At 36.4% G+C, this 12,288-nt stretch overlaps 1 protein-coding gene across 1 annotated transcript in view; it reads right to left on the bottom strand.

Moving 5' to 3' along the window:
- Window positions 1–3,640: 3,640 nt before the first annotated feature.
- CHIC2 (cysteine rich hydrophobic domain 2) overlaps window positions 3,641–12,288 on the bottom strand; it is a 30,619-nt gene continuing 21,971 nt past the window's right edge. The window contains exon 6 of the mRNA XM_040555842.1: window positions 3,641–10,341. Coding sequence (XP_040411776.1) covers window positions 10,291–10,341 — 51 coding nt within the window. The 3' untranslated portion in view covers window positions 3,641–10,290. The remainder of the gene's footprint in view (window positions 10,342–12,288) is intronic.

Raw genomic sequence — 12,288 nt, 5'->3', positions numbered from 1 at the left:
CTTGCATTGTGGGGAGAGGGAGAATGGGCTGGATCCAATTGTCTTCAAGGTTTCTTTGGCCTTCCACATTTTTCTCTTAGATGCATCATACATGCCAAGTATCCTCTTAGCTGAGGTATAACAATGTAAACAGACTGTCTCTGCAAATATAAAGTAATCTTTTTAGGTTTTCCACACACACTCATTTAACTGATTAGAGGACACTCATTAAAATCAGCTAATCATGTAATGTGGCTGTGTTCTGAATGCTAAACAAACTGCCTAAATGAAAGAGGATTTTAAAACATTGTCTGCCTCTCTTAATTTATTTCTACTGTATACTCAATGGCGTACAATACAGTAGGAATGCTGGGCCCTATCCTCATTAACCTCAAAACTCATTATCTCATATAAAAACCAGCCCTTTACATAGAGTGTGTTGGAAAAGGTACGAAGAAAAAGGATATGAAAGACAATGTGTTTGGGTACAGGCTCTTGAAACACTACAAAGGATTTCACTTAGAACTGTGACACTAATATAGAACAGCACAAAATTACAAGATGCATTGCTAAAATAATACTCACTGAATTTGGATAGAATAGCTCTCCTGATGTCATTCATTCATTTCATTAACTATCCAAGATCCAGATCTTCAAAGGCAAACAAACAGGAGTAAGTCGCTAAATACCTGGACTCCTCAAAAGGCCATAGGCAGGGCTTGAGGCTGAGCTTTTCTGCTACCACCCTAGGATGGATTCAGCAGCCCCAAGGGCTCATCTCACAGGCAAGGGCTTACTGCTGCAGGGACTGTGAGTGTACGGGGGTAAGTTCATACTACACATAGTATGTTCAACAGTCTGACAGCGATGAGCTCTGTGGAGCAACGTCAAAAGTCAAAGCAAGCCAAGCCCCCATAAACGCAAAGGGATGTTTTTCATGTAAGCAACGTACAGCATAAAGCAGTCCTGATGCAAAAGATGGAGCAACCCTTTCTACTTCAATGTCTGTTTGTTATGTTGGATCAGAATTCAGGCTGTCCTGTGACTTTGGGTCTCCTCCCTGCATCAGGGGAAAAGCAAAACCTCAAAGAATTGCCTAAAACTACTTTCCCAGCTCATCCATGGGCACAAGGGATGGGGCTCCCAGTGCTTCCCTGTGACTGTGTAGGTGCTGTGTAGTACAAGCCCTCACCTCTGAATGCCTGCAATGCGACCACCATCACTTTGGCAAGCACAGATGTCACCCAGCCAAGGCCCCTTCACCTGACCCAGACACCTCCGTGCCACCTCGGTGTCTGGTGGCGAGCAGGGGTTGAAGATTTCCGCGATGGCAAACCCTGCAGGATGGGAACACTCTTTGACTTTTGGGTGTGAAACTTCTCCAGTCTCCCCACGTAGGACTACGAGGTCTGAGAGTCCTTCATGAGCTTGTCCACACAACGTGGAAGAGCGAGAGCAGCTGTGGGAGGCCCTTGCCCGTGCACATGAGGGCAGGAGGCCTAACGTCCCCCTGGGGCTGGTCTTCTGGGGAGCCATCTATGAAGACGAGGGAAGTTTGTCTTTGGAGAAGGGGAAATAGCTTTGCTTTCTTTCCAATGCACTTTTTATATTAAGCCCCAGCCCCTTCCCCACCACGCATTTTCATCGAAGGCGGCTGCGAAGAGGAGCAGGAGATGGGGCCTGCTGCGTTTCCAACAGGCCAGGGCCCCATCAACGGGTCAGGGCCCCATCGGTGAGTCGGGGCTGGGGGGCTCAGGCTTTGTGGCCACCGGCGGCCCCGTCGTGGTCGGAAGCGTCGGGGTAATCCGGGGAGCCGTCCGCAGCGAGTGGGTGGTCTGCAGGATGGAGGCGCGGGCTCTCCCCTCGGCCCCGGCCGCCGGCCTGAGCCAGCTCCTGCAGCTGGGCCAAAGGCGGCCCGCAGACCGCTCTCGGCACATTTCTTCATTTCTCACTTGAGTGCCCTTCTTTAGTTCCCTTTCAACTGCCCACTTTATATCGGCTTCATTACACCACCGCTCCATTTGTAATGTAAATCGGGAAACTCAGGGAAGTTTTTCTTTTGGCCTTGTCTACGGAAGAATACCGAGAGGTATTCAAAACGTATTAACACAAATCAATGGCACCAATAAAAGCAAAATCTCCTTAGCAACATAATCTTGATTGCAAAAGGAGAACTGAGAGCATTTAGCAGAACAGTGGCCCACATGGAATACGCATTTGTCTAGAAGAATGCAGCACAAAGCCTAAAAGAGAGATGCTGAAAAAATCCAAAATTAACTCACACTGAACAGTTACTCTTTTTTTCAAAAGTACACAATTGGCTACATTAAATCTATCGTGCGCTTTTCTGCTCAGCAACATTGTATCATACCGCTTTGCAAGCCCAAATTACAACAGCCGGAATGCTTCACAGCCCCGAGGAGCAGCACCCCTCCCCGCGCGCACGCACGTCTTGCATTTGTGCACGCACAAAATACATTCACGCAGACACACACAGGTATCGCTCACAGGCACTCTGTAAAAGATTTCTATGCTTGAGGAGCCAAAGAGCTGTAAAATCTTCCACGTACAGGAAAAAGAAGCTGGCTTGTTAAAATTGACACTGTTTTCGGAGCCCCAGAGAGCGCAGGACAAGTTTTGTTCAGAAGGTTCGGGTTAACTTGCAGTTCGTATCTGACCATCATATAAATACCTGAATACATTGATGGGAACGATTCCTCTGGGAATAAATAGCATCTACCTTAACGAGTTGGTTAGTATATATTATATTGAGAGCACCAGTATATTAAAAAAATATGTACAAACAACTTCAACATTATTACCCAACCTTACCCAACCATAACAATATATATATATATATATATATATATATAAAATAAATCCTACTGGCATTAGGACTTTAAAAGCTTGAAGAACTAGAAATGCAGACTTAAAAAACTAGTTTGAAACACTTGAGGTAGTCAATCCTCTAAGTCTAGTAACTCTACTCCTATAGTCACCTAAATTACCCCAAACCATTCCCCCCCCTCCCCCCCCCTTTTTTTTTCTTCTAAATCAGACAAACATTGACTGGAAATCAGAAGAGAACTAATTAGAAGAGAACTGTATTACAAGACAGAAGTTTCTGGGGTTTTTCATCCCCCATCTGGGGTATTTTCCCCCAAAATACTGCATAGGCGAAAAACAGTAAGGCTTAGTAGACAGGTTAACAAATATTTTATTAGTTTGTAATACATACAACTTAAGAAACACTTTAAAAAATTATATTGGAGTCCATTCCAATTCTGGGTCAGGTCAGGAAAAACAATGCTGATGTATTAAATAGTATTCTATAATTCAACAATAGATTAACTTCAGTAATTTAGCAGACATGGTTAAATAGTCTTAAATATGCATATTTACAACTGTGCAGCCTTAAAAAAGAAAAAAAAAGAAAAAGAAAAAAGTCCTTTTCTTTCTATCTTCTCCCTCCAAAGCCCTGTGAACACAGTACTGGCCTCTAAGCTTTCAGACTCTCACCCAGACTTAAAATGTTTGAAGAGGAATGTTACAATAGTGGAAATCACAGCAACCCTATCTTTCTAACCTCTTTATTAGAAGGAATCCTCAGTAGGCACAATTACCATCAAGTCTATATAAATAGCAGCTTTTTTTTTTTTTAATATCCAGTTCCATGTTAAATTATTGCTTATGCATTTTCTGCTTGAAATGGATTTTTAGCATAGATACAAAACATTGTTTTTTTAGTTTGCCATCTTGAAAGATAACGTCCCTTAAGTGACTTATTTTCTGTTACTGCTTTGTATGTTTAACACGTTTTTCCTAAGCACATACAGTCCTACGCAGTTCTCTGCAAACTTTGAAAGCAAGGTGAATTACATAGGGTTGGTTTAGTACACAACATTTAGGCACTGTTTTTGTCGTTTATGGTTCCTTTTTATGTTTGGAATTAGTTTCATATTCTCACTGCCATATTCAGTTTTCTACTGAAGCAAGAATCAAGTTACACTTTTCAAATCTCTAACTACTCTGTATTCCTTGTTACCTCACTGAACCCAACTGCTCATTGGCAATACTGACAAATACGTACACTGCATATCCTAACAAGTTAGAAAGCCTGCTGCAAGCACAGAACAGAGAAAAACATTCAGAGTTGAAGAGCAAGATGCATATGTTGATAAAATGAATCAGTTTAAACACACAGCCACTAAAAATATCACTTATATTGCATCAGAATATCTTTTTTTTTTTTAAATTTCTAAACATGATTTTTAAAAATTTGGATTCACAAACCTAAAACATTGTAAGGGAAAAAAGATATCTTCAGCTAATTATGAAGTCTAATTTTCAACATAAGCCAAAATAACTTTTAATGATAAAGTTATAAATGAGGAAAAAAAAGTGTGCTTCAATAAACATTATAAGATCTACTATCTGCCCTCCAAAAGTGAGCATTTGTCAATGGTTTCCTTCTCCATGAAAGTTAAAACTAACTACAAAAGTCTATTTTACTTACCTGAACTTAAATTATCCTAACTGGATCCTACTCCCGGCCCTCAGATATATTCTCATATGACAGGAGCTGTCTGGGGAAGTCAAGAATTTTCTTTGGAAACAATTAGCCATGCATTACAGGCTCCAGCCTAGGAAAAGACTTGTCTGTACTCACTGCACAGCTCTCATCAGCAATTCCTTTTTGGTCTGGATATTTTAAACTAAAAGATGCTGAGTTAAGGATGCTTACCTCCATATATGCGTAATAGCAGAAGTCTATCAATTAGGGCATAACCAAAAGAAATTAACAACACACTTGTTATAATAAAAATGCAATAGAAATGAAGACAGTTTAGATAATTACTAAAATGGATCGCTACCCTTTACTTAACTTCCATTATTCAATACCATTTCATATGTTTCAAAACCATTTTCCATCACACTCAGAGAATTTCAAACCTAACACTTGAGTTCAGTCTTTTGGGTGTTACTTCTCCTAATTTCTACATTTCATCCCACTAAATCTTTCCTAACAGGCTGTTGTATTCTCAAGAGTCAAGCCTTTATGAATCTTTGTCAGGAAAATAAGTCTTAATGAAATATTAATGAGCTAAATGAACCAGAAGATTTTTAAAAGGTATCTACCATAAAAACAATAACATTTAGTTAATAGATGTATTATCTAAATGTCATGTGGCAGAGATACACACACCAGCGCAGTGTAAAGAAACAGTTTCATGCAAGGACTTCCTTTTTTAAATTTGCAAAAATATTTTCTAATTTAATCCTGCTGACCGAAACATCAGTTTGCAATAAGATTCAGTTTAAAAAAAATAATGAACTGCAGAACAGTGTTACCAACAAAATAACCGGAATGGATGTCTGTAACTAATGAAGAATAAATGCAGGACGTTTTCTGCAGTGAAAGGGTTTGCTTCTTGAGTACTTCTCCCCTTGAAACTTTTCTACTTCCCTAAGAATGATACAGTTTTCTTATTACCAGTATCCCAATTCATCCAACCAGCAGAGAGAACTTTATACAAAGAACAAACACAGGAACGAAGAAGGTAGCACCATTAGAAATAATCACTCTATCCAAATTGGGGGGGAAAAAAAAACATCATTTATCTTTATCCAACATAGCTAGACATTCAGCAGCCTAATAATACAAGGTAAAGAGAGCTCTCATAGCTGTATATTGGTAACATTCATAATGGTCATGCATATTACAATCAGAAGTTTCCTAGGGTGCCGTTTGCAAAGTACGCCTTCATGCAGATAGGCATTCAGCTCATTAACTCCATTTTCATATTTCCTATTAGTCCCTGAGAAGTTAATATTTCTACCTACCATATGGCTATTAAAGGCATTATAACCATCATTACACCTGGCTGTTTGTGATGGAAATGCAATGTGGCTTTAGGGAGAAGCAGCACAGAAATTACAGCAAATTAGTGGTGATGAATGCAGATCTTATTCCTAAAATGCTTTCTTTTTGTAAGCAAAGTAGCTGAAGAGCAACACAAATTATTTTAGTCACAGATACAACACTACCCAGTGCCTCTTACCCTTCTTTAATAAGTCACTACTGTGAATCCAAGACATTTGGGGCTCTGAGACCTCTCTAACTGAGCATTTCCTTTACATAAAATCATCTGGATTTTGACCTAATGTGGGGTCATCATGATCTTTCTTTTAATTACTCAACAGCAGTGCTTAGAGAACTTAAAAGAACAAGGGATTTTCTTTGCTTAAGTCTTTTGCCTCTTCAGCTAAAGTGATCTCTTTAAATTGTTCAGAATTCAAATGCTGTTTTTTGTGTTTGTTTTTTTTTTTTGGTGGACAATTTGCATTATTGCCAGCTGCTCAAGAAACAAGCTGGGGCTCCCAAAACAAGGGGGCTGATTTAAAATTAAGACTTTGGGGTGGAGGCTGGGAGGAGGGAATAAAGACAAGTTCTTTTTCTTCGCCTTCTGGCTTCTGAACATTTACAGATTGCATTTTAAAGCTCTCTTCTACAGCCTTCAGAGCTAGATAAAATGACTTTTAGAAAAATAAAAACTGACTTAAGCATATAACTTTTAAACACCATGGTCTTGAGATTTACAAAAAAGGTAAGTATCGTTTAAGAAACAAATTTACAGATTTTAATTTAAGTCTAAGTACTGTAAATTTTTTTTTTTTTTTTTTTTTTTTACAATGTACTCTACTTGGCTTTGAGTATCATGGGAAATTTTGGATTTGCCACAGACATTTTTGGATTTACATACATAGTTTACTAAAATGACTTACCGAGCTATTACAAAACATAATCTATCTTTACAAGCATTTTAATTTCTGGTGAAATTTGCTAATCCCAGTATAAACTTCACGTCATAGCTATTTAACAATGGATAAGCTCTACAGAATTCTTCATAGAGGGTCAGAAGGGAAACCTTTCTCCTTTACAACTTATTTCTAGCTATCACTAAGAGAACAATCTATCTTGATTATATTACAGAAAGCAAGAGATCTTTATTGACCGGTTGGAGGCCACTATATCTACAAACAATTATTAGCTTTCACAGGGAGTCACTGATGCCTCTACCATTAGTTTTTCAGGCTAAAGGTGAAATAATTAGCAATGATCATTTGTGAAATGATTAATATCAAGTGGCTCTCTCTCACTATTCAAGGAAATTGGAAATAGATAAGATTATTTATAGGAACTGCTAAATTACTAGAAGCTAAACAGATTAGACTAATGCAATAATTACTTTAGCAAAGATCAGTCTATGTCTTAGAAGTCCTACTGTAACTTCTGGCCTGCTCAAACTGTTGCAACTTCATCCTTTGCCAGTTGGACAAGAAAAGTAGTATCTTCTTACTGGCACACAAAATAACAAGATTTAAATATTTTAGAAACAACCTCAAAGGAATAAATCCTGTTGACTGCTGCAGGCACTAAATAGATGTTTTATTAAATTTTTGCTATGATCAATTTCTATTGTTATAAGTACTGAATTGAAAGGAATTGTGTTAAAATGTTTTACAGCATTCTTACTAGACTACCTAGTACTACCTCAGCAGGAGAATAACACTTCTGAGCAAAATTCATCTAAATATAAATCCACTTTCTCAAGTCTCCTGGTAATATTTTAAGTCAGAGACATTGTTTTAATAAAGTATCAGAAATGCTTTAAGTGGCAATTTATCTGTCTGCCTTACTATGGGATTTAGGCTTTTATTTGTTCAAAGCCCTACTTTGGACCCCTACAACAGAATTCTCAGAGAGTAAGTCATAATGAAAATACAGAAATGCCTGCTAACTAAGTACATAACAACAGATACACTTACAGTAGAAGAGTTCTTACATAGCATTAGTGCTTATGTAGAAGTTCTGCTAACAAGATGCTCTTTGTAAATCTTTAAGCCACACTTTATTCATTGCATTGGTTTCAGCACACATCACACTCAAATTAACTTTAAAATAAGCAGGTTTGGGTGCTGCTGGCAAGGTAGTCATGGTGTCACAGAATGTAGTATGAGAAGACTGGGTAGTAAATTAAGGTCATTAGCTAACGCTGAACTCATTGCTGCTATGAGCATCTCATAAGCCATACCCAACCTATCTCTCTTTAGCAGTAAAGAGCTACCAGTAAAAAACTGCATCCATGAAACAAACCTATCTATACAGCCAACTGAGAATTTTGATAATAAAGTCTAGGTGTAGTAAATTCAATATTCATTGTATTGAAAACTGTGACTTGAAGAGATCAATATATATTTCTGGTCACCAGCTATTATTTCTGTTCAGTTCCAACATCTCTCCTGCACCTCCAACCTCCAGAACCTCAGATGCCAACTTTAGGCTTCTGTCCTCCTTCACAGGCTGAAATTGGTCCAAGATTATAACTAATACTGTGTAAAGCAGTGCTGCAGACCCAGATTTGTACTAAAGAACAGGCAGAAATTAAATTTTTAAAAAATTGTAACTAGTTACTTTGGAGAGAAACCATTGTGGGCCCCAGTAGACCAAGGCAGCGCACAAGACACATATTTGTTAATTAAAAAATCATATTCAGTCAGGTCAAAGAAACACACTTGTAGGCTTGTTGAAAAGCATAGTTGAGCTATTTTCAAAGTAAACAGCAGGAATCCACAGACAAAAGCTGAGCAAAGGATGTTTTTTGGGAGCAGACACAGACAGCTTGGATTTAAGAAAACTTAAAACTTTCTAGACCACTCCCACTATCAAACATATAATACTCACTAGAGAATATTTTACAGAGAATAAATATTTTGAAGACATAGAAAAATAGTTCACAGCATCAAGGTACCTGTAATATATTACCTTGAAATAAAACTTGTGTTTAAAAGATTAAAAAGAGAAAATTATTCTTGTAGTGGTATCAACTTTTCATTCATACAAATATTAAGCAGAGTATATCTGTTTTTCATATATTCACATTATTGCTTGCTACCACAACTGTACAAGGAAGATATTCATAGCTTACATAAATGTTCATGTACAGTAATTTTAGATACATAAAGCAAACTTTAAAATATGATTGAGTAGCAATTTAAAAGAGAGCTATGTGTGAAGATATGTACAATTAAGATACAAGCAGAAGAAATAAAATACAACTGGCCTGACCCAAGCATACATCATATATCCAGTTAAAAAAAAAAAAGTCTTTATACTTGTGCAGAAAGTAAGCTTTGTAAACCAAAAGCATAGAATGAGCAGAAGCAAGGGTGCAGTAACTAATTACCTAACACATTTAAATTTACACTGTTGTCCAGTGTACTCTGCTTTGATTACTTTTGATACATGGCACCTGCATTTGGATCTGGAACTGGACTGTTCAAGATTTCTTCAGTAACTTTCTTCTGCTTATGTGGCTTAAAAAAAAGAAACAACCCTGAAAGGTCCTCTTGGACAGTAAGTTTTACTAAAACAAGTCCTTCTGTACCCCTATATATTGTATCTGGTAAACAGTAGGAATAGAGCTGATACATGGCATTAGCCTGAATTAAAACAGCTACATTATAAACTGCAATACTAATATATCGTTGAGATCTTGAGTTCTACTAATCAGACACATGCAATTCTCTCCGTGATTTTTCTAGTCTGAGTAAAATAATTCTATTTTGCTTTTTTTTTTTTTTCTTAAATTTAAGTTAGAACTTCTTCAGAACCAGCTGACAGGATTTCTTCATGAAAAGCACTGAGATTTATACTAATGCAATGGCATTTGGGTTCCAGAAAGCACATTTTCAAAAAAAAAAAAAAAAAATTCATCTCCTTCTTTCGTTGGAAGAGGCTAGCCAATAACCCAAAAAGAAATAAAAATATTTACAACTGACTAGTCACTGACAAAAGTTTAGGTAGATCTTAGAAGGTACTTCAGCACAAACTAATAATTAAAAGGACTTACACGATGTACAATCAATCAGTTGTGTCATTTTGGGTTAAAAAAAATACCTGCTCACTTGTAGAACATTTTCAGCTGTGTATTTATAGTAATATATATATGTACACACGCGCGCGCACACATAAAAGACTCTGAAAATCAGGATACATTAACAAACAGAAGTAGGAAAAGTAATAACTTAAGTAGTAGGTAACATTTGCATGAAATGACTTTGCAGAGTTTGACCAAATGCACTTAGAACATGCTGTTATTAAAACAAACAAACAAAAACAAACAAAAAAGAATGGAAACACCACAAGAGTCTGTAGAACCAATGCTATGTCACCACCAGGAGAGCACCAAGCAAGGCACCATTGGAAAGACAACATACTTGAGTAAGTCTCTATAAATAAATCATATGCTAATCTGGTCGAAAAATCGGTGTCTTTGGTAAAAACTCTATAAGGATGACCTGTATAAAAAGAAAAGAAATATATATTATTTAAGAGATGGCAGCAATCCTATTTGTCACAATGATAATTCACTTTGTTTGTTTTGAAGTACATCAAGTTGTAATGACAATCACAATACCTTCTTCAGGTAGAAAAATGTTAGACAGAATTCTTTTCAGACAGAAGGCCAAAACTCGTAAAGAATCAAATGGAATTGACAAAGTTTGCCTACTGATACTGAACACATCTAAACAAACTGAAAGAACCTACTACATAAGTATTCTTTAACAAAAATGATTAGGAACACATTATTAAAGAGATAAAGATAGTAATTCAAAAAACGCAAAGCAAAATGCATGCGAAGTTAATTCTCAATTACATGTGCAATTCCCCTTACTTCAAATTTGATTCTGTTTAATACAGGATTCAAAAATCAAGCTTATACTTCAAAAACTCATATAGAAAGGGATATCAACTACTGCAAATGCTGCATATCAAGTCAATCTGCAAGTAGCTAACAATAAACTTGACTAATGTTCCTAAATGATTATCCCTCAGGTCCCAGTTCAAGTTTTAACTACGTTTTGCAGAACTACATAGACTTGTTAGCATAAACTCAAGAATGCAAGTAGTTATCCTGGGTTTATATTTAAATAGAAATCTTAAAGAAAATGTTCACATGTACATTTTCACATCATATATTTTCTTTCTTTAGAGAGACATTCATAAGATTACCAAAACAGCAGCATGAGTGTATTAATAAAAATATTAATAAATAGAATTTAAAAATAAAGAAAATAATACTTTCATCTGGTAGTATAACTAAGGATTTTTTTATTTACTCGTAATGGGAGCTTTAGTTTCTGCAAAGTTAAGAAAGAATTTTAAACATTTTTGATTGAAAAAGAATGTAACTTGGCTGCTTAGAGAATAAATGCTTCTATCTGTGATAGCATACTGAACATGAGAACAGAAAAAACGTTTTATTTCTGAGGCCAACACTTCTGAAATAATGAACACTGAAATCAAGTTTATAAGTCTATTTTTAGAGATACTCAGAAGTGGCTTGATGTTCAGCAGGGATGCAAACTGCTCAAAATCCACTGATCACTGATACAAGTTGACCACCGGATGCTTCACAGCTACCAGCGCTTCTGATATTCAGGTAAGGTTTCAAAAAGGGAGCAAGAAGAAAAACTGGAAGTCTGTGTTTCTACCAAGGGAGTAAGGCCACCTTATATACAATTTAACATCTCTGGCAGTGGATGTAGAGCCTCAGGTGGACAAAGAACCATATTTTGCATACAGGGGCCTAATTGAAAGCACTTATTTTGAAAAAATTGAGGCTAAGAGTTTATTGATTAAAATTAAATCATGACTACAACATTAAGGGCAGTTTTAAAGAGACTAGCGAATTAGTTAACTGAAAATGAGGAAATGGTGTAGGGGAGTCTATTAAAAAAATTCTCATTAAATACATGCAGAGATTGCATATTAGACGTTTCACAAATTGAAAATAAAATCTTAGATCTTTACCCCGTAAAGCTGCACGTCCATGCTTACACAGTAGTAATGCAAATAGTTCAACTAATTTTAAATTGTATTTAACAGAATGAATGAGCCAAAGTATTTATAAACTACCATTGTATGTGGCTTTTTTTTTTTTTGAATCTGCAAAACATTGGATGTGACAACCTTCCTTTAGAAAAACACAATTTTCAGTGAGATAAAAAAAATCTTCATTTAGGTGAAGTTCAAATCTACTTTCCAAAATTTGATTTATGCTGTTTGTAGTGTCTTATCATACATCTAAATTAACAAGTTTTGTTGAAAAGGTGATACAAAGTGGCTACTTACTCAGTGAGCTGAATAGAGCTATTCTGTATAAAAAGGCATTTAAATTTTTTTTATGTTTCAGGCTAGAATTAAGAACTAATGCAGAAACAGGAAAAAACAAGGAAAGGCTA

The sequence above is a fragment of the Cygnus olor genome, chromosome 4 (genome assembly GCF_009769625.2).
Source record: "Cygnus olor isolate bCygOlo1 chromosome 4, bCygOlo1.pri.v2, whole genome shotgun sequence".
NCBI classification, from domain to species: Eukaryota; Metazoa; Chordata; class Aves; order Anseriformes; family Anatidae; genus Cygnus; species Cygnus olor.
This window is presented reverse-complemented; position numbering and strand designations above follow the sequence as displayed.